The sequence below is a fragment of the Vollenhovia emeryi genome, unplaced genomic scaffold (assembly GCF_000949405.1).
Source record: "Vollenhovia emeryi isolate VEMERY1.0 unplaced genomic scaffold, V.emery_V1.0 DF939151.1, whole genome shotgun sequence".
NCBI lineage: Eukaryota > Metazoa > Arthropoda > Insecta > Hymenoptera > Formicidae > Vollenhovia > Vollenhovia emeryi.
Genome location: NW_011967215.1, coordinates 508,390 through 531,574, shown reverse-complemented (window position 1 = coordinate 531,574; position 23,185 = coordinate 508,390). Strand labels below are relative to the sequence as shown.

Here is a 23,185-nt window from a genome sequence, read left to right as displayed (position 1 = left end):
ATATAAAATTATTCTACATATTTACGTATATTTTCAATGTCCATTGACTATCTTGTAGAAGCAATAATAACTGTACCATTTACCAGAAAAATGATTATTTCCTTTACTAGCCGTTATTCCAAGAAAACTTGCGCGAGCATATCCAACATAATAGTTTCGTGAATTAACGTAGATCCCAAACTAATTTCTGTCTAATTCTCAGGTTATTTTTCGAGAAAGTGGCTGTTGCACAATAAAAATGCTCCAATGGATTTATGTGCACAGGCTTCATTGAGTAAATCTTCAAGCTAATGATTGTTACATACCCTGAGGTGAACGCCTCTTCCTTCTGGGATACGCTTGAATTATTATACTAACCAAGTGGAAAGAATGCAGCTATATATATTTTCGCCATACTGCTGATTTGTATTATTTCTACGATCATACAAAGTGAAATATAATATTCTTCAAAAATAGGAATACAAGATTAGTAATTTTTGATAAAACTTTATGATAAAAGACTTACAAATTATTATTTTAAATTATTAAAACAATTATTCACTTAGTAATCATTAAAACAAATTTTGTTTTCAGTTGTGAGAGACATTCTTCTTGCATTACCTAACACTTTTTATGCATAGATAATGTTCAAGAATTAAAATCTTAATTGGTAATAATATAAATGTGTGATAAAAATAATTTTTCTCGGTTTTTCTTTAAAAATATTTAATATTTAATATTTTTAATCGGTAATTCTTTTAATCAGTCTTTCAATAAATATATATTACGATATTCATAAATAAAAATATAACATTAGAGATCATAATTTTTCAGTTTTTAAAAAGAACAGTCCCTGCCAGATGATCAAAACATTTTCATTGGTTTAGTTTTATAACAAAGATTAAAATCCTGATCCGATTTTGTCACGGAAAGCTTGAAAAGAACTGCTATGAATATTAATGCAACCATGAAAACATCTCGCCTTCAGAATGTTGATGTAAAAATTGGATGCTCATTGCATTTTTATTAAAAACAACAATTTCTAGAGCAGCTTTTTTGCATAAATATTAGAAATAAATGCATTTATTATCGTTTGCCGTGTCTATTTAAAAACATATTTTATCAAAAGATATTAACGCGTTATTTATTACGGTACGACTATAGGTAGATTAAAGATAAATGAAAGAGTAATGCATCTAAGTTAACTAATCTATGCAATTATATCTATTTAGTTGGATAAAAAACGTGACTTACCTCTTACAAAATGCTATGTATTTTTCCTCAGTGTAGAAAAAGTCTATCTAGTTTTCAATTCCATTTATCGTGTCCTTGGGCACAGATGGGCGAAAGAGAAAAGAGAAAATCAACGAGAAGAGAAAATAGGGTAGAGTGCAGGCGTGACAAACGCCGTGCAAATTACAAGACATATATATTTCTTGTTTAACTTAATATGTACATACAATACTTGTCAGCGTCTTACAGTGATGACCGACGAATTTCCTTTCCCCTCGAACCGAACATTCCGTGCGAGCGCATGTCATACTAACGATTTTACATTTTCCGTATAAAACGTTACTTACTGTAATTAAACACTTAGTGCGAACAGCGCAGCTCGATACTGGCGTGATGCTGCATTCGTTAATGCGCAAAGTGGACGGGAAATCGTCCGTTACCGCGAGCGGGGTAAACGTACTATCTAATTAATTCTAGTCTTTTCGTGAGCAGATTTACGATTTCGCGCGTCGATCCTGCGTACGCATCGCGCGATCGACGTCTTGCTTGTACTTTTGATTACAAATTCACGCGGTGTCGTTCCCCGAATAAACATTTCCGTTGGCGACCAAAACGGGCTGCGACGTGACGTCGGATCTGTCCATGTAATTCCTTAGGGCATCAGCGTAAAACTGCTGCTGCAGTCGACGCCTGTCCCTCTCGGTGAACTGCCTTAATTGATCTCTGTCGCGAAAATGATTCTGCGCGCCTCTGCTCGGCAACTGTTTGTTTTTCATTAATAAACTAAGAAGATTGTGCATCCTGGGATGGTTTATGTCGTAGTCCTTGTTATTCTTCATCTCCCTTAAGATTTGGCTGTAGCCATCCGGTAACGGCTTGAACGTCGAATCGTGGGACGTTCGGTGTCTCGTCGTAGGATCGTAGTCCAAGTTTTCAGGATCATAATCTATAGGCGGCTTACGGTAACGCGTCCCATCCAGATACACTTCCACATTGGCAGCAGATGTTTCTAGTCCAACGGGTCTATGCGACGAATTGCCTGGCCTCGCTAGTTTCCTCGGGCCGTTCTTGTATCTCAGTCCTGGCCGTTTCTTTATCGGCTTTTCGTGGAAAGGACTTTCCGAGCGGAATGGATCCGGCCTGGGTGGCGTGAGAAATTCCAAGTGCCTGTTGTCGTTGAAGTCGTAGTTGGAGCTCCCAGCGACGCTCGAATCTCCTGGTTTAGGCTTGCGACCTGGTTTCATTTCGCCATGATAAATGTGTATCGGTCCCGCTGGACGCGTCCTCAGCAGATGTTCTAAGGTCGCTAGCAGCGGGTCCAATTTCTTTTTACCGCCCGAAGGTTTGGGCGCGTCAGCTGTGAGGATGTTGTTCTCGCTCTGGTTCGCCTCGAGAAGATCTCTATACTTTGATTCCGACAAAGAAGACCTTAACTTTTGCAGTTCGTGTCTCAATTTGGCCAAGTCGCTTTCTTCTAAATTATTCGGAATATTTCCCGGTCTCCGGTCGTTGTTCCACTTCTGCGAGTTGTACATCGTCTTCAGGGATTCCTTGAACATCTCCTCGGCGTATTTCTGCAAGTCCGACGCAAGCTTCGGCTTCATGTGCAACTCGTTCTGCCCTGAGAACGGTTTGAAGAAGTTTCCGCCGGGCACAGCGGGCACCAGATTCAAACCTTGCTGAATAGGCTCGTTGCTCGACAACTTGTGGTTAAGAGCGTTCTGATTTTTGATAATGTCAACGTTGGGGACAAAATTGATTGGATTGAACACCGGTCGTTCTTGATGCTGCAACGGTCTAACATCTACTTGTCTAATCTTGGCTCCGGTCTCTGTCAGAGAGTTCACGTAATTCTGCAGATTAACTGCGGGTTGCGGAGTAACCGGGGCGATTGTGCTGAAAATCGGGATGGGTGTCGTCAAAACAGCAGCCGGATAGTGCATCGTCTGATAAGCATTCGCGTTGACAAAGTTCGGTTTAATGTTTGGATTCCCAATCTCTACGGTCTTCGTGCCTACATTTGGAAGATGAGCGCTCGCCGATGCTGCTCCGAGTAAATTTAAGTTATTGGTCGAGTGACTAGTCGTGCTATCAGCGGCTTGCAACACAACGCCGGACAGTCTACCGCCCTTCGCCAGCTGCCTGTTCATTTGAGCTTGCAGTTCCTGCAAGTGCTGTTGATTCGGAATCAGCTGCCGATTCTGATTCTGCACGTAATACTGGTTAGCCGTCTGCTTCTGTTCATTCTGATCAACGGCCAAACTCGCGGTAGCGAGGAAGTTTGCGCCGGAAGTGGGATACGTGTTTTTCTTGCTCTGCACTTCTGTAGACCCTAGGTTGGCCCTGCCCTCCGGCAACGTCTGGCTGGATAACACCGTGGGCGCTGTCGGCAGACTCTGTACCTGCAAGTTATTGTGATTTATCAAGTTCTGACCCTGCAATCCGTGGGTATTCAGCTGGATCTGAGTTGCCTGTAGCGGCGTCTGCAGAAAACTCGGGTACGTCTGAATGGTCGGCTGCGGCACCACGGCAAAGGTCGTTCGTGGCGTTACGTTGCTCTGCACGCCCTGAACACTCACGCTCTGCAGCGCCGGAGTTAAGCCGGGCGTGAGGGCGAATACAGGTGTCATGGTACTCGGAACGTAGGTCGCTCTCAGGGTATCCGCGATCTTATTTTGGCCGCTCGGATGAGAGAGCAGAACCGCGTGCACGGGACTTTGGAATGTGTTCTGACCGACAATGATATCGGGCACTGGCGTGGAAACCAGGTCTTTCGATATCGCAAAATTCTGAGCGAGGACAGGCTGAGGCGTGTTCAGGAGAGGCGTCGTCGTGCTGAAAGCACCGATCGGCGCGACGGTGGCGAGGTTCTGCAGCATCGCGTTGGACATGTCGAAACCCTGGCTATCGCCTAACGCGGTCGCGTGGTCGAAGTTCGCCACGGGCACCAAATTAACGACGTATTTCGGCTTCTCCAACTGATCCAACTCGATCCCGTTGGAATGAGAGATCTCGATATTTGGAGATATCTGATTCCACGTATTGGTATTCTTCGACCTGGATCCATATTGAACATTGGTACTCTTTGTTTTCGTGCTGCCGCTCCTAGAGTCGTGTCTAACATCTTCGCCGCTCTCGTCCTGATGATTTACGCTGGGATCGTTGAGCCACGGGTTTGCCTTCACTCTATGCCTCTGCGACTTCAGTCTTGAAGAGCTATACTTACCCTCCTCCGAGCTCTCGTTCAACGTGCCACGATGTTCTTTGGGAAGTTTTCTGGAAGAGTCAGGATACGTAGGGCGTCTCCGATTTTTTTGCACTTTCAGTCTTTGTCGGTCAATGTAATCGGAGTAATCCGTGTTCTCGTCCGAGAGATCTCTAGAGTCCTCCGTGCGGTGATAACTACGCTGCCTGTTGTTGCTGTTGTAAGCATCATGGTGATTCGAAGCCTCCGAGCTAGTAGATTCTAGGTTTCTCAAAGTTTTGTCTTCATTATCGAACTCGCTGTCTCGCAGCTGGCTGCTGAACTTGACGTCTATTTTGTGGTTGCTCGGCTCGGCGACTATGACCGGCTTCATGAATCTATGGCGTGTCCTCGGCGATTCCACCGCATCGCCATAAGTTCCGCTATGCGCGAGTTCGTTGGCCTCGTAATTCGTCCTTGATGAGGACGGGATCGCTGCCGCACTCTGTTTGGCCGCGCTCAGCCCGTTGTAGTTCGCGGTATTCTGCTGCTGATAATTACCGGCGACTTTCTCCTGTCCGTAAACAGTTTTCTTCGTATCCTGGGCGTTATTGTACGAATAGAATTGAGCATAAATATCCTCGTCGTTGCTTTGTTGCGAACCGTAATTGCGGGTGTGGTTCTCCAGCCTCTTCCCTCTCTCACCGTTCGGGCGCCTCGAAGGTTTGCCGGACTTGCTGGTGGTCGCGGTGTTCACCGTGTCGCGTACGTTCTCGTAAAATTCCTGGTAATTGGCCACCGCGGGGGTGTCGTTGTTCACCTTCAGCAGCTCGAACTCATGCCTTTCATCCTGCAAATCGAAAGACCTGCGATTCGTCAGTGAGCTAGGCAGACTCAAGAAGATCCTCGCTTCCGAGGAGTATGCTAAGTCCTCTTCCAACTTTTTCGCCCTCGCGTCAGAGCTTTCTTGAGCACTTACGGCAGTCGTTGCGTTGCTCTCTTCAAACCTCCGCTGTTCGTGGTCATCAGTCTGTGACGATGGCGAGTCAACTTGGTCGTACGAAACGGACGGTAAGGCGGACGGTACCATAGGCACGAAGCCGTTGGAATTTTCATAGCGCACGGTTGCGCCTATCGACGTCGATATCCTCGAGGCCTGCTCTTCAAGGTCCTTTGAGACTTCATTCGGCTTTAGAGCGTGTACCACGTTCTCGGAGGCGGTTGCAAGTTGATCGAAGATCTCTTCACCTCTCAAGTCGGCCTTTTCTGTGCATCTCGTTTGTGGCCAGCTGAGGAACAGCAATATCACCTACGAAAGTTGAGGAGAGCTATTAATTGAAGCTTGAAATGATTAGTAATTTGACTAAGCAACTGCTTAACATTATTATTCAATGATTAACATTGTTGTTGTGATTTCACATCAGAGCGTTATGAATTTTATATTATTACCTCAAGTTTATACATTTAAATAATAATGTCAACACGTGATATTTAAAATTAAATGTATATATATTAATACAATTTTTATTTTATACATTTTATTTTACATATATAAATTTGAAAGAATATGACTTGAGACAGTACAACAAAAAGTCTTGTATAAAATTTTTATAAAACGTGTATTGATCTTGTGATAAGAAATAAAGATTATAAGGCATGCATGTGCAAAATAATTATAATATGATCATCATTATAAATCGGTGATGAACATCGAAGAAATCGAGTTATTATAAAATTATGCGATCTGAAAGATACATCTCATATAGTTTTGATCGTAAGTCTCGCTAAAGAAGAAAGTAGCATATATGCATTACAAAGTTTGGACATGATAGTAAGCAGTATTAATTGCTGTTTCGTCAAGGAGATGACCTAGAAAAGAAAAGCAGACTGGAAAAGTAAAATGCGAGCGTGTGCAATGGAAATAAGGACTGGATGTGCACGGAAGCAAATCTTCGTGGACTTTCTCACTGATTCATGGCCATTCGAGTTGCTATTTGACAATGACGGGCACCCATACTAGTGTCATTGTTAATGTAATGATTTTCAAAGGCAAATAACAATTTTCAAAGCTCGAAATGTATGTAATTGTATCATAGAAACCATTTTTCTTTCATAAAATGCAGAAATCCGGGCAGCTAACATATAGCCTATCCGTTTAGAGAGTGTCGGTGAAAAGTAATTGCGGAGAAAACAGAGCCAATGTAAACTATTCTTTATGCCTATCGTTAAACAAGTCGGTCGAAGTTGTCGATCGAAATATGACATCGTTAATATGCATATTTTTGTTTAGAAGCAGTCTTGTCGATCTTATATCAAAGACATTTAAAGATAACATTTGCACGGTAAGTTTTTAATCATTTATAGCATTCGCATAATTTTGCATACATTATATTTTTTTAATTATCGTATCAAACAATATGTATAATATATTAAAGTGAAAGTACACAAACGAGAAAAAAGTGCAATCTTTCTACCATAATATTGTTTGTAATTTTATGCAGATTTTAGATAACGACTTTTATGTAAATAATTTAGAAAAATATACTTGCATTGTGTATTTAATACGATATATTTTTATATTTAAATAATGTAAAGACATAAATAAAAGTTAATAAAAGTAAATAAAGTATTCTTTATCACATGTATTTTATATGTGAAACGTATTTATCTTAGTTTATAGCAAAATAAAATTCTACTCTTATTTTATAAAAAATATTAAACACAAAAAACATACTACATACATTAAATATACATATATATAGATATGCGTGGAGAGAAAAAGGTATATGCACAGTTACAACGTATTTTTCATAGCAATTTGTTAATACCCATTTATTTCTATAAATTTTATAATATAATTTCACAGCCAAAATTTATAAAATATATGAACATTAAATTAAAAAATCGCAAAAATTAAATGTAAGTTGCTTGAAGGAAAGAAATAGCGATGAAGAGATATATAATTTTGTATTCTTTTCTCTGTGTATTTTGTATATATGGAGAGAGAGAGAGAGAGAGAGAGAGAGAGAGAGAGAGAGAGAGAAATATATATTACATTTATGTTTAAAAAAAAATTTCACACCATTTCACATTATAGCGACAATTTCACTCAAATTGCAAAAACAATGCGCCATTGCATTTAATATTCAAATTGTTAATATACCGACTGTTTCCTATTTATCCACACCAGAGATCAAATAACAGATTTCGTTCATCACCGCACCAAAACTTCGCACTTTCACAAAGTACTCCGGACCAAGTACTTACATAATAAAAAATCATTTTCGTCCAAGTTAGACTTTTTAAGGTTCCTCCAGAGATGAAACATTAAACGAAAAGGAGATGCATGCGCCACACTGTACTACGCGTACACATTGATTACGACCATTCGTCCCCGTATCCTCGCTTGGTAATCTCAAGGAACGCGCGTGGTGAACTTCCACGCGAGAACTGAGCCACATAGTAGATACGCGATTTTCTTTATACAGTCCGGCGGCCAAGTGAAAAATATCGTTCTAAATATTATCTTATACACCACACAGCCGCAGAGGAGACTTTCATTTGCGACACGCGAGTGCGCCTGCTGAAGTATTGTCCGGTGTATCATGCGACGCGGCCGCTGGCCATTACTATGGAATTTCGAGCAGCGGGATCGCTATTGTACGGAAACGAAGAGATGCGCGCTCGCGACGTGCAACTCGCAAAATTACATTGCGGGTCGCTTTATTAAAAAATTTGTCCGAGGGACACCAATTGCGTCGTGAACTGCAGAGGAAGGGCAGTCGCGAGATATTTATTTGTAATCGGCGAGGTGCTGCCGATTATAATAGGAGAGATCCGAGGATTTCTCTCCCGGGAATAGCGTCGTTTTGTTTTTCGCCGGCAACCGCGAGAACTCAATCCGAAGTGCATACTACACTTCCGGCGCTTTGCAGCCTCCGGTTCTCGTCTCCCGATCGACTGGATCGTGCCCGAGTATTCTCTCGTCAGTACTTTTACCGCTGTAGTTTTATGCGCTCTAGAACACACGCATTATGCCCGATGCGCCTACTCCTCCCGATGCGCGCCGTGGAAACGAAGGTGCACGTCCGTGTGTAATGAACACGAGCCGATCTCCTCCCTGCGTGCGGAATCGCTCGCGCTCGTGCCCGAGCGTTCAGCGGTTTAATGCCTCGCGCCTAATTGCCGTGCCGCAATTGCCGTAGATGCAACGTAGATATCGCCGGAGCCTGTCCGTTGTGAAAACGTGGAATTAACAATGGCTCGAGCGGACTCCAGACTCTTTTTTTTTACGCGCCTGCCAGACAATTAGCGTTAATTGCGGCTCAACGGCACCGGTCGACATCGATGTGTATCTCCAAGACACGCCCGCACGCGCCGCTGTTATCTTTTATATTAATAATTTCGGATTATTGTACTTTTCTCCCGCGCGCACATCGGCATTCGCAAATAAGCGCATTTACGCGTTGTCCGTATCGAGTAAATGCGTAATAGCGCCCGATAGCCGCTCGATGCGCGCGGGTCGATAACAATTTCTGTTAAGGCAAAAACTTTTACTTTACTTGCACATGTAACGCACATATATGTGGTATGATTATTGGGAAAAGTTAATAAGTGAGCTTCAGTCTAACATGCATTTACCAGCCTTTTCCAGTAACAAGATGATACCTACGTTGTTCATGTAACATGTTGTACAGGATATCCTGGAACTGCCTTATAACTGCAGCTTCTACGGCCAATTCGGAAATGATACTTCCTAGCAATAATCTTGGAAGAAATTTGTTCTAATTTTTAATTCTTAACATTGCATACCTATATTTAACATGGTTGAATTAAAATTTTATTAATTAAATAATAATTGTGTCATCAATACTTTTTACAATTTCATTTCAATGGTTAACCAGCCCAAAAATGGAACTTAATTTAATTTAATATAAACAACAATGTTCGTATGATAAAAATCAAAGTAATCATAGAAGAGGCTCAGAGCCTAGACAGAGTTATAGTGTAAAAAAATGTTTAATTAAAATAGAAAATGAATAGACCTTTCGGTCCTAACTGGACCATCTTTAGTATAAAGGAAAGGATATAAATTAGCGCATGGAAGATAATAGAATATAATTAATACAAGAAATTACGCAGTCGATAATGTAAAATGTGAAAAAGTTAGGACCAAAACGTCTATTCATTTTCTATTTCAATTAGACTTTCTATTGACACTAAAATTCTGTCTATGCTCTGAGCCCCTTCTGTGATTACTTTTAATTTAATATAATATGTTCCATAAAATTTGTTATAAAGAACACATTGGTAACCCGTGTGGCACGCATGTCTAAAAGACATCTTTAAAACGTCTTTAAGTCGTCTTTTGGAAATACGTGTGTTCGGGAAGTTTTTGGAAATAAGTAAAACTTGTATAATGTTGTATTGAAATCATTTCAGAAAATTCTGTTCCAGAAATTTTTTAAATTACACTTCACAATTTTGAGTGAGGAAAATAAGTCACAGAGCATTATGAAACTAAAAATAGATCAAAGTAGAAAACTATGTCTTAGCGGTTAATTTGATTATAGTTTATATATAATTCTATAGCAGTATATATAACCACTACTATATAGCTTCCTACTTTCGAATAACTTTTACATGCATCTATATTTATTTAAATGAATAAGTATATTATCATACATTTAAAAGGGAAAAATCTTATGAGTGAAGTATACCACAAAATTTTATGTAGATTAACCAATATTTAGGGATAACAAAAAATAAAATGCAACTGCCGAAAGTTATCGCCGACAAAGAGTACACAACGAAACGATTTATATTTAAAAAAAAATAACTAATTTACGTACAAAACTGAGGCACACAATAATACAAATCTGATTTGTATAAAAATTCGTTTCTTATTAGTTATAATAATGCGGTATACAAGTTGTAGTCATATTAAATTGAGTAATAGGACTTAAGCACTATGATTTGTAAGGTACCTTTCTGAAGTGTAGAAATTTGGCTGATTTTTCGTAGGTACATTCGCAGAGCAACAAATGTGCTTTGCTTACTACTGCTTTTCCGAGAACGGCAAAAGTGTTTATTAATATTAGGGAAAAAAACCTTTGCGTGTTCTCAGCAAATCAGTAGCGCACACAGGTACGTTTGTATGCATTATAATACATTGCACAATCCCACGATATAAATACTACCATATCACTAACGTCCGATTATTATTATTATTATCTCGTTGACGTTTTCTTAAATCGGTTCATGGCACGAAGCGTTTCATTCTCTCAAATCGTAATGTGCCAAATAATGTACATTGCAATTATTTAATACTTAAAGATAAAGAATAATGTAAAAAAAATATCTTTCCACGTGGAAACTTTCGTATTCCAGATTTGATGTCGTAGTCGGTAGCTAATGTCGTATTGCTTAATCATTTTGGCTTAACTTTCGTGTTCCATTCACTTATCGTACATTGCGCAACATGTTGTATTTTTAATATTCTTTGAACGCGAGTAAAAGCGCGCGATTTATCTTACAAGTTTTCATTTTTGTCGATTAACACCGAGATTATTAATTCCCAAATTTTGTTCTTCTTCTAATGGTACATTTAAAAATAAGTATATCGATCTGAACGTTATAGCGTATCTAATATATTTCGAAATGATTCGAGTTCTCATAGAGCACAAAAGTCAAGGGATGTCTCCGCGGCTCTCTATCGTAAACGCGTGATTTCGTTCTAAAGCCTATGATTCGCGAGCCTTGGATCCTCTATGATCTGCACGCTCTTCACTTTCGGTCGGACCGCCGTGCGCTCGCCATATTTTCCGCCCGAGAGATCTTTTTCGGCGTCCAGGTTGCTCGCCTCGTAACTCGATTTGCCGGTGTAGGATTCCGTAGGATTGCCGACCAAGTCTCCGCCGTTTGGTGCCAATCGTGCCAGTTCGCGCAGAGGGTTCGTGGAGAACGGACTTTGATCCTTCGGGGCTTGATCGTCACCGAGGTCGTAGCTTGTCTGTCGCGCCAATTCCTCGATACTTTTGGCGTATTGAACGAGATATTGCTGCAGCAGGGCTTTCAAATTCACGTTCGGCATGGCCTTGGGTTGTATGGGCGGTACGCCGTCCACTCTTAGAATGATCACTGGTATCAGAGAGCTCCCAGCTTGCACGAAGGTTGGCTGCACGTTAAGGATGGATGCGGGATTCTTGATGTACTGCGAGATAGATGGATTGTAGTTCAGCAAGTCCGAATATTGCAGATTCGTGTAGCTATCCAGATTCTTGCCTCCTGCCGCGTTAATCTTTTTGCCCGAGTTGCCGCCACCTGCAAAAAATATAATTCTCAAGTAGTCGTGCACACACGTATATCTTTAAATCATTAAGTGTTAGCTTTACCAGATTGAGTGAAGAGCTTGGTGGGTCTCGCAATCTTCTCCATGTTGTCAATGTATTCCGCATTCGGACTGTTCACCATGTACTTCGAGACCGGACGCCTCAACGTTTCGTACCGACTTTTCGGAACTTTTCCAATCGACTGGAGAGAGTCCCTTAACGGCGAGAGGGTTGTCGAAGGGACCGAATACGTGGGCGAGACCCCGCTGCCGGCCTTGGCCTGCTGCGAAACTGCCTGCTTCTGGCCGATAAAGTTCTGATAGCCCTGCCGAAACGCTTGCTGCTGCTGTTGCAGGCGGGACAGGGAACTCGCCGAGATGAACGGAGTCCGTGAACCGGTGGGTTCCGGCGCGATTGGGAATTGCACCGGGCCCTGCGACATCACGCTGTTCTCCGTGGAGGCGGACTCGTAGATCTGCGATGCGTCCTGGGTCTTGGCGGCCCGTAACGCCGCCAACGACGGGTACTCGGAGTAAGTCTCGTACGTCTTAGGCGGCACGTCGGACACTCTACCGTCTGGATACTTCCAAAATATCTTGTTCTCGTATCTGACACCGTTTTCCACTGTATATCGGGGTAGACCGGGGAATGGCCCAGCGTTCTCCGGATAGCTGGACACGTCGTCGGGTCGGGCAGTCGACGATTCCGCCGTGCTCAAGCCTGGCCGAGCCTGGTAATTGTGAGGATTCAGTTGCCCCAGGAGAGCAGCGGCTTCGGGGGGACTGGACGTCGACGATTTTGCTGCGCTTTGTTTCGGCCTATCCTGCACGTTTATCGCGTGCTGAGAACTCTGTCCCAGATATCTTTGGACGTACGACGGCGAACTCGGAGTGACGTATGTGTACCGACTCGAACTGGAGGCTGTGTAACTCTGCGAACTCGGAGTGGCGTAACCCGTCTCCGTTGCTGTCTCCGCGGAACCGAACGCCAAAGGTTGCGGCGTTGTGGACGCGTACGCGCCGTCCTGATAGTCTACGTTTGAATACGCGTCGACGGGTCTCGCAATCGGCACGAAACCTTGATAAGGCTCGGAGTCAGACGTCTTCGTCAACTTTGTTCGCTGTCCAAATATCGGCGGTGACTTCGTCGTGGGATTGTAATGATATTGGTAGCTCGAGGCTACCGAGCCGCGGGTACGTTCAAAGTCCGCGAACGAGTCGGAAACCGATTTGTGATTGCCCGGTGGTATTTTTTCTATTATGGTCCTCGGAAGAAACGGGCTGATGGATTCCTCTATGCTCACGGTGGTTCCAGTCTTTCCTGCGGGAAAGTAGTAATTGTACTTTCGCGGATTATGCAGGGAATTCCGGTCGAAGCCGTAACCGAGCCCGTTATTCACGGTGCGCTTCGACTTCTCATCGGTCGCGTTATCGTCGACCGTGCTGTTATCGAAGTCCAGAAGTATTATCGGAGGTAGGATCGGTAGGATCTCTTGGGCGTTTTCCCGTGGTTCCTTCTCCCCCTCTCTCCCCCTCTCGACGTCCCAAGCATCATCGGCAACGAAACGGTCAATGCTGTCCGAGTCGTTCACCTTGGTCTCTCTGCTTCCGGTAGTCTCCGCATTGCAGAGCCCGTATATCAGTAGGAATGCGGCGATCTGAAAGTCAGGGACACGTGTAAGAAATCGCGCCAGATGTAACAATGTGTTGGCCATCGATCTACGGCAATGGCGATCTCACTTTCACTTCCCTTCCCATATTCGGCGAACGTGTACTAGGAGCGTCCCGAAGAAATATGCCGGTTAAGTTACACCGGTTTGAATGTCCTTTATGATAAGATACGTTTCCAAAAGGATACATTAATCAGACATAATGTTCATGTTCTACGAAAGTATCTTCGGGACGATAATCCGGTTATATGTAATTACGAAAATAACGAGCGCACAATTGCGATCTAAGAGGGAAGTAGAGCTGAAGATATGGGGAGATATTCCTGTAGGGTCAGAGTCAAGTGTGTCGGTCAACATCGTTAAAACGGGTTTCATTCGTTGCGCACTTGCGATTTTCACCGCTTTCTTTAAACGTCAACGTCGCAATCTACAGGTAACGATGGATGAAAATATTGCTTTCCAGTTGAGTAATAAAAGTTCGAACTGTTATAAATCGTATCGATAAGAATTTATTAATGACTTTAAGAACTGGGTCACATTTTAAATTGTTTAAGCACTTATATCGAAATGTTAATTAAAATTATGTTAATAGAGGAATCGTGGATTAAATTATTCTCACTTTATAAAGCTGCGTAAAAGTGATTTGGAGAAATTGAGAGAAATTAGGAAATTAATTAAAACATTTTTTTTTAAATATACAGAAGTTAAGAATGCGAAAGTGAAAATTAAATTGGAATTAAATATAAAACTCAAATAATTGCAAATAAAATGTAAATAATTTATATGATGTACAGCATTAAAATCTTTCAGAACCGTATGTGTATAAATCATGTCTGTCTTTAAACAGCGGTACATGTATATTTATCTAATCGATCAGATTTTTTTTCCATTTTTCTGAAGCAACCATGCCAACTGCTCCCAAATTACAATTCTGACATTAATGATCCAATAAATATTCAGCGCGCGACACGCGATGAAAATAGATGCGCATAGAGCGCGTCGAAGTGACCGACCGCGGCCGTTCGTCAACTCGTCAATCAACTCGGAATTGGTGGCGACGGAGATGTAAAAACGCGAGCGGCGTGTCGCAATTGAAGAGACGTCAAATTTCACGCGTATCTCGCCGGATGTCCACGTTACGTCGCCGTCGGTGCGAAATCGCAGTGTTACCTAATGCCGAAAAGTGCGTTTGGGATTGCTTGCCGCGGCGAATCGCGAGATGAGATGCGTGGCTCATCCTCCTCGCGAACTTTCACTGGCTTGCTCAAGAGCATCTGCCGTGGCTGACTTTACCACCGCCTCTTCATGTATGGACCGGGCGATCGGGAGAAAAATACACGGCACTTTCACCGCAATTACGTCCGGTCGAGTCCAGGAAGCGTTTGTTCGATCGAGAGAAAAAAGATTTTTTGGAAATGTTGCGAAAAATCTTTCACGAGTGACGTGTTTTCGTCCAAATATTTTCCACGGATTTTCGGCATTAAAACTTCAGCAGATTATTAAATTTAGATTGAACATCTACAACAGCGAATTTCCACGCACGGTCATTTCCTGTCAATAATATATTATTTGTACTGAAGTCAGCATGCGGTTGTTAGCTTCGCAATTATGTGTAATTGTGTCGGTAACGTTTAGCACAATTTGCAGTTTTATTATTAAAATGATAAAGAAACGTTATTTTAGGATCGTTAGTGGAGAATACTAACATGTAGTGCGAAAATTGTTATTTTCATTTCAATGGTGTTGTTATACAGATACAAAGGAATAAAAAGAAATAATTAAGGAAGGGGAATACAGCGAAAAAATGTGTTATTACAAAGATATATTTTCTTAACATATTTTTGCACAGCGAGATGTTAAATTCAAGAAAATGTAACACGTCACTATGTAAGAAATGTAACATTGATAACTCACAGAAAACCAAAAGTAAATTTTAATTAACAACTTTATAAGTTATAACAAGAATGACAAACCGATATGTGAAGGATATTTCTAGCAAATATAATTTTGGACAATTCGTAATACAATTAAAGGATATACAGTACGTTATAATGTAATGAATATTAATTGTGCCACCACTTAATAAGATGGTACAGGAATTTGGGGAAAGAGAAGGCTCTAAATACATTAAGTTTGACTCGATTACTCACGTAGATCCTAGCGAAACTCATGACAGCCGACCTTAAACCTGCTAGCTTGGCGGACTTGTCGTGTGTGTTTGGTACTGATGAAGCTGAGGCCGGAACATCCCACCTTATATGCCCTCGCTTCTGGTGTGAGAAGGACACCATCATTATAGTTTCACCACAGTGAGACGAACGCTATTCGCGTTCGATACGGGAAGACATCTGCCAGTAGCGTAACGACGTCTGACAAATCGATGCACCGATCGCGCAAACTTCTTTACTCTCTTTGCATTACGCAAATAAACATCGTTATAACCCGGATTAGCAGGGGAGCTTTTTGCATTAGAATGCAGCAGGATATCGAGGAACGAAATGGTGCGCGTCGTTTGATACAACACATTGCCAATCTGAAATTCGTAACATAAGATAGATTTTAGCAATTTATGAAAAATCCATTCATCACGTGTCATTCACAAGAATGTATTGTAATAAGTCCGAAGACATGATTTACGAAATGCATACGGCGTGTCGCTTCCACTTTCGTTTGAATATATCGCGGAATATCAGCGGAAGATTCTGGTAAATTATACATTTGCGGTAAAAGAAAGTGTCCCGTGCACGATGACATTAATAACAAAGTAGTAGCCAGAATTTCAAGTGATTAATTTTGCGCGCCTACACCGCTGGGCTCATCCTCGTAGCGTCAGCTTTCTCGTGCGGATATTCTCTCCGATGATACATCGCGCTCGCGTAAATACTTGCATACGTATGTTTCTTAATATTAGATGTACCTTCATCAGTTGAATCTACTTTTCGGTGTCAACGCAGTTTGTCTAAATTTACATCGTAAACTGCCATAAATACTGTCATTAACTGTCAGAGCTAATCCCGGACGAGCTTATTAGACACGACGATAAATAACTTTGTTGTGTCCGCGTACTCGATGCGGCGAATTAATAAAATTTTCATAGTCATTGCAAATCATACACGTCTCGTAATAACATCGTATAATAGGTAACATATATTATCCCTCTTTAGAAAGAAGCCAACAAGCGTGGCCTTGTCACCTATTAATGGCAGAAGATAAATATTTTCTATCGCGCAATTGAAACGCTCCATCAATTTACCATCCTAATATCGAGATTCCTTTGATACGTTATGTATTATCACTAGAGACTCCGTAAATGTTTTACATTTTTATGTATTTGTTTAATAATTTTATGTTGCAAAATTTAAATATTATTTCAAGAAGAGATTAGAACATTAAGACAGAAGATTATAATCAGTCCCGCGCATTAAAAAGAGCAGCACTTAATTTTCCATGTATTTAAATATCTATAATGATGAACGGAAAGAATAAACATAACGCAATATACTTTGCTAGTTTATTATAGTGTTAGTACAATAGAAATTGAAATCAATGAAAATACGTAAGGGGAAGAAAGCATACATCATTTAAAAATTAACCAAGTTTCTTTATTGTATCTTAGAAACACAAAATTAAATTCTATTACATTTTTCAATTGTGCATATTAAAGTTTAGACGGTGGACCAACAAAATACATTGTATTTGAAACATTTTTGATTTATTATTATAGATTTTTCAGCAAAAATTATGTATGCCTGTTTTGTTACGGGGTTATTAATAATTGTATTACAAAAAATAGTTTCATAATGTTAATGGATTTAATTGTCTGATTATTAAATGTATTAGATATTTATTTAATAAATAAAATATAGAAGTATTTGATACCTGAACTAAAAAATGTCAAATATAAAATTTTTTTAATATTGAAGAGTATCTTGATCATTAATAATCTATAATTTAGAAACATTTGTTAGAAGAAATATTACTCACAAGTGAATAATACCGGAAACATCTCACACATTGCTATGCAAATTTACGTTTATTCGAATTTTCAGTTGTACGCATCCGAAATAATTTACACAAGGTAACGTACAAAATAATAACTTTCAAATAAAAAGAATAGTTTTATGTGAGATTATATTATTATAATTAACAGAATACATACATAATTAATAAATCCTATATATGCATTTCTGTATTCTTATTTTACAAGTTGAAGGAGAGGTACGACCAACTGTGTTTTTTTATTTTAAACTTTATTGAAAAATTGTAAACAAAGTATTTGCCGTTTACTGGACACGTCTTCACAAATGTAAAAGAGAACAGTATAAAAAGCTTTTGTATGATCTGCAATGAAAGACTAGATGCGATGACGCCGCTGACCTCTGTTCAGACGACACATCCTCGATGTCCGCATATGCCTGGGTCCTCGTATGATCGCTAGTAATCATTTCCAAAGTGTACTGACCCCTTGTGTCTACGACAATCGTCATGCCACTCACGGCGATTCTCGTCACTCGGACTTGCGCTTCTTAAGCGCGAAGTTCGCTTTCGACGGGAGGAAGCCCCCTTCCAGCTGTATCGGTCGTTCTTTGTACCTGAAAGGATATAGTTACGGCAGGCAATTGCAGTAATGAGGTACTCTGGTACTCTGGCATTCTTATTATTCATGCTACATACCTGGCACTGTCCTGCGCAGCAATGACTTGGCTTGGAATGTACGTGTCAAGTAACGACCTTGGCTCCGAGGGCAAGGAATGATCTTGCACCGGCGGAGCCTGCTCGTCTTCAAAGGAGCTCCGAACAGCTTCCAGTTGCGTACTACCGGCTTTGAAGTCATACGGAGGGAATTGCGGCGGTACGAAATGAGTTTTGGGCTCATCAGGCACCTGCTTGAAAATATAACAAAGTTACAATTTCTGTGGTGCGTGAATTGAGACGATTAAAAGAGAGTTCTAAGCAATTCCACAGAATATGGCAATATAGATTTACAATAAATAAATAAAAAAAGATTCTTTAAAACAAGAAATATTTAGACACTAACATCCTGTCACGGCTCTTTAGTCCTTATTTCTTCGGAAAAAAAAGATTTCACAAGGTTCTTTATTATTCTTATTTCGATACACACAAATATCTCAATAAAACAGAAGGAAAAAGAAAAGTAGAGCGTGCAATATTTGTCTTGTTGCTCGTAAGCCAGGATGATTTTATTATATTATTTACGATGTATTTCATTTCGTTTTCATAAAATGTACATTAATTTAAAATTATTTTCGCAAAACATATACTAAATTATTTTATAAAAAGTATCATATGTTTTAATGTGTAAAATAATAGAGTTAATGGAAAACAATTGTCGTAAACGATTTATAGTAGCGTAAGGTGAAAGAAGTAATTAAACTATGCTAATTAGATAGCGATGTCACTCCGTTAACGATACCAATTTAAACCTCTAATTATAACCCCGGCGAGTAAAGCGACAGTTATGTAAAGCTGTCATTTCCATTACAAAACACCGATTTCTGATAAATGTAACGTAGTCACGCAAGCTATAAATCACGCTGAGTGAAATATCAGTTATGACACTGAAGTGTATTTCGGTCTATTACCCACCTTGATATAATTCTGTGGCTGGTCCTGGCTGATCTGCTCCTGCAAGACTTCCTTCGGCGCTTCGTGGCCAGTTGGCGGCGCGACGTACAACTGTTGCTGCGTCTGATATTGATTCACTTGTCCGCGAAGGTAGTTATCCTGAATGTAGGCTGGTAGACGAGCGTAAAAATCACTGTAAGCAGCAGCGGGATCGCTGTAAACTAAGCCAGGCTGCGTGTAAACTAATTGCTGCACATACTGCGGATGCGAAGGCGCGATGTAAGCTTGCGTGTGCAACAGGGTCTTTCCTTGAGCTAGCGGCTGCTGGGGTTGCACGTACAAAGGGCTGATCTTCTTTTTCGGTATACCTGGGATTGCATAAGTCGATCCCTTCGGCGTCTGAAATATTCAGGATCGTATGACGAATGAGACGGAATCGAGAAGCTAATGTGCGACCGGTTTAAATCGATGCTAAAATATTCACGAATCTGTTTACTATGCAGGAAGAAAGTCGTTTTCTCTCTTAATCGCGATATTGTGACATTGTTGCTGAATAGCCATTTGCACAAAAATTTACTTAGGAAAATTGCATTCGCGCAAATTAATCTTACCTTGGTCGTAAACGCTACTGGCCCGACGTAAGGTGATTTTACAGGAGGGATTAATTGATTTTGATTATATATGGGGGCGTACAGGGGCAAGGGAATTTGTTGAGCCGCATTGGCAGCCAGTTGTAGCGGAGGTTGGGCCAGTCCAACTCCTTTCAGACCCACCAAAGGATTATTATCTAAATAGGGATAATAGGGAAGCAATTGTGTCACTGGAACATCGATGTAAAGAGGTTCTGCAAAGTAAAGACACTTAATTAAATATTTGGTATCGTTTTCCAATAAGTATTCAAATATTTTATTTCTATTGAGCGATTTTATCCTTCTTCTTCCTCTTTCTTGACTTACAAGACAAACTTCCAAACATTTATTACTTTTTTTCTAAATGTTTAAGTGAAGCAATTTTTTCATTGCATTGTTAATTTATAATTTTTATATAAATATTATTATTTAGAATATTTGAATATAAATTTAGACAATAGTAGTACATTATGCTAGAAACGTTTCATGTCCGCGCTCTTTACCTTTATTGACAGTTTTCGTGTACTTTTCCGTGACTGCTTTCTGTTGAACACTTTGAATGTGATTGCCCACTGCTATTTCCGGTTGGTAATTTAATTTCTGGTGTTCGAAGGCGATAGGAGCAATGCCTTTAGCTGGTATTTCCACTTGCTGTTGATATCCGCTGTAATATTGTACCGGCGGAATATTTTGCTGTGGCAAAATTTGGCTTGGTTGCTTGTATTGTGCTTCGTGTACAGCATATTGATTGGGTTGAACGTATTCTTCAGGTGGCACCTGCTAACGATAACGGAACAGAGAAGATGCAAGAGTTAATGAACGATGACAGCATCATTTTATATGACAGATATAGAATTAAATACACATCATTATTTTACAGTTGTGTAACTCTTTTCCTCTTTAATATTATTTGTCTTCTACATATCGCACGCACACATATACTGTACGATAGTATGTTATAAAACTGCTCTATTATAATAATTTCTATATTATAATTTTTATGTCGATGTAGAAACGTGATTAAGAGAAAGTAAAAGTTCTTAAAATTCCGCATCACGGCATTTAGAGGCCTATTCTGTGAACGTTAACAACGTCGTTAAAAGCTGCGCAAAGCACATAATGATATCGTTAACAGAATAGGCCCTTTGATTAATATCTTACGCTATATTTTATATCCTGAAGTTGCTGAGGTGGGGCGTACAGTTCGGGATGACTCAAAGTATTATATTGGCTTGGTATTTGATACTGCTGCTGATTGGGCTTGGCGATATATTTCGTCTCATCAGTCTGGATGCTTTCGGGCTTGGTCTTACCCTCCGCCCTCAGATTATCTCTCTCTATATCTTCTAAATTAATTTTCTTCTCGGCACACGTCGCTGCTACCAGCAGACCCAATATTAAATAGACTTTCTGTAATCGAGAGAGAAAGTTAAAATTACTGTCAATCATCTGTTTACCAAGCTCTTTCATTTTCCTTTTTTTTTCTTAATTCGTCACCCGATTGTGCATAAACCTGCAATAATCTATAAGCTTCAAGTATAAAATTGACTAATGACTTTCAAATATGAAATATAAATGACTTGATTGGCATGTGCTGTGTAAATAAAAAATTAATTGCTTTCTTGATGCATACAGAAGAGAAATATATCATTATATTTAAACGAATATTTAGAAGAAAAAACACCGGTCGTATCAAATTATGTTGAAAGTTGGACTCAATAAATTGCAGTATGATTCATTAAAATTCACGAGGTTAACTACTTAAGAAATCTTTTTGTTAAATTTATCATGCAACTACGAATAGCTTATAAAAGCGAAAATCAATTGATCAATTCGTAGATATAGACAGAGATGTAGCGGGGAAAAAATTAATAATCCCTAATAAACAATGCGTGATAATCGGTTTGCGAAGCGATTAGCGATCACGCGTTTTAACAATTAATTATATTGCGCGTTCACCATTATCGTTTCCGGCAAAAACGTATTTGCACCGGGCACACTTTCACTGCACGCGAAGTTCTGGGTCAAACATCCGGCATGGACCACTCTTATATAGATTGTGTTGTCCCGCCACGGGCGGGGCTGCTCCCTCCCTCGAGCACGTGTATCGCCACATACATACATGTACATTTCTCCTCTTTTTTTTATTATCTCTAGACGAATTTTCAGGCATGCATTACAGTGTGTCGCGTACCAGGAAAGAGCTACGCGCTTTTAGAAATTTATATAACGAAACTTTGAAATATTACTCCAGATATTTTTAAATTTAGTGGAACGTATTACCGACAGCGGAGATAACTTTTTGTTTTATTTTGTTGTACAAAAAGAACTGGCGGGTTTCATACATTTCTCTGACAGCGAATCCTTCGCGCAACATTTTTATTTGTCCTTTTACGAAATCGATATGAAACTCTGTTATAAAACTCTCTTCTCTCCTCTTTGACAGCGAAGTTATGCACTTCTTTCCCACGACAGTTATATAATGTGCGGCATTATCCCACTAAAGTATTGAAGTGGAAACATCAACATAACGGGGCCATACTTACCATGTTTAAAATATATTAAAAAAAAATACAGACACGACACAAAGGACTTTAGCTCTACTATAAAACCGAATCAGACGTGCGTTCTCTTATATAGCCTTTATCCCTACCAGATGTATCTCCTGTAGAGCTACACTTCACTTTATCGAAGCGTGTGTGATAATCCGTGTCGGTCGTGGACCACACAGTACAGAACACCATCGCGATGCGAGTAAAAGTGAAGATATTCGTTAAATTGCTTCCTCGATTTTTCAGAGTATGCGACTAGATTTCATTTCAAAGAAAAGACTAACACGTGTCTCGAAAACGCTACATCCAATTTATTTGCATCTATTAATATTACAACTTGATCGTGTCTTCAAACTTTTATAATTATCATTCGAAATGATTGCTGTAGAAATAATATCAGTAACTGTTGCCTTTTAAAATCACGTTCAAGCACGATGACCTGTGACAAAATTCAAGATTACAATTATACAATTTTATGTATAATACAAAAAAATTTTTTGACTTGAGTATAAAATACAATATAAAATCAATTAAAATAAGAAATGATATAATATAAAAGTACACGACATATAAAATTACAAATAAAATTTACCTCGAAATCCGAAGCGAATTAGAACTAATATTGAAAATATAAATAGCGTTTTGAACAAAATATTAATACTCGATAGTTTATATAATATTGATATTCAAATGAGATAAAAAGTACTGATTGAAGGGAAAATGACCGGTGCATAACTGTACAATTATATACAAAACTGCCGACGCGACGTTGCGCACTGCGAAGACACATAAAAGAAAAGATCATAATTTTGTGTAATTGTGATTAATAGATAAGTCAGCATTATCTCGCTTGGAACGATTTATTTTGCATCCATTAAATGGACGGCGGGAAACTAATGTTTTTCGTAGAAAGAGACGCGTCGAAGATGCTGTGTCGTTAGTGGGAAATTAACAGGTGGAAAAAAGTCGGTTATTAAAACGCAATCTCCTGGGAACGTGATATATCATTGAGGCGATCAAAC

At 39.9% G+C, this 23,185-nt stretch overlaps 3 protein-coding genes across 3 annotated transcripts; all 3 read right to left on the bottom strand.

The window, feature by feature from the left end:
- Positions 1-1,778: 1,778 nt before the first annotated feature.
- LOC105565571 lies at positions 1,779-7,857 on the bottom strand. The gene is made up of 2 exons (XM_012018873.1): positions 7,768-7,857; positions 1,779-5,705 (listed from the first exon to the last, which is right to left on the bottom strand). Exons 1-2 carry the CDS (start codon positions 7,855-7,857, stop codon positions 1,779-1,781), a joined length of 4,017 nt encoding a protein of 1,338 aa, XP_011874263.1.
- Positions 7,858-11,114: 3,257 nt separating this feature from the next.
- LOC105565502 lies at positions 11,115-15,567 on the bottom strand. The gene is made up of 3 exons (XM_012018754.1): positions 15,547-15,567; positions 11,791-13,384; positions 11,115-11,719 (listed from the first exon to the last, which is right to left on the bottom strand). The coding sequence occupies exons 1-3, from the start codon at positions 15,565-15,567 to the stop codon at positions 11,133-11,135; spliced, it is 2,202 nt and encodes a 733-aa protein (XP_011874144.1). The 3' UTR covers positions 11,115-11,132.
- A 2,336-nt stretch (positions 15,568-17,903) lies between these two features.
- LOC105565570 (RNA polymerase II degradation factor 1-like) lies at positions 17,904-21,081 on the bottom strand. Its single transcript, XM_012018872.1, has 6 exons — positions 20,773-21,081; positions 20,115-20,391; positions 19,594-19,826; positions 19,004-19,381; positions 18,071-18,279; positions 17,904-17,988 (listed from the first exon to the last, which is right to left on the bottom strand). Exons 1-6 carry the CDS (start codon positions 21,079-21,081, stop codon positions 17,904-17,906), a joined length of 1,491 nt encoding a protein of 496 aa, XP_011874262.1.
- Positions 21,082-23,185: the final 2,104 nt, after the last annotated feature.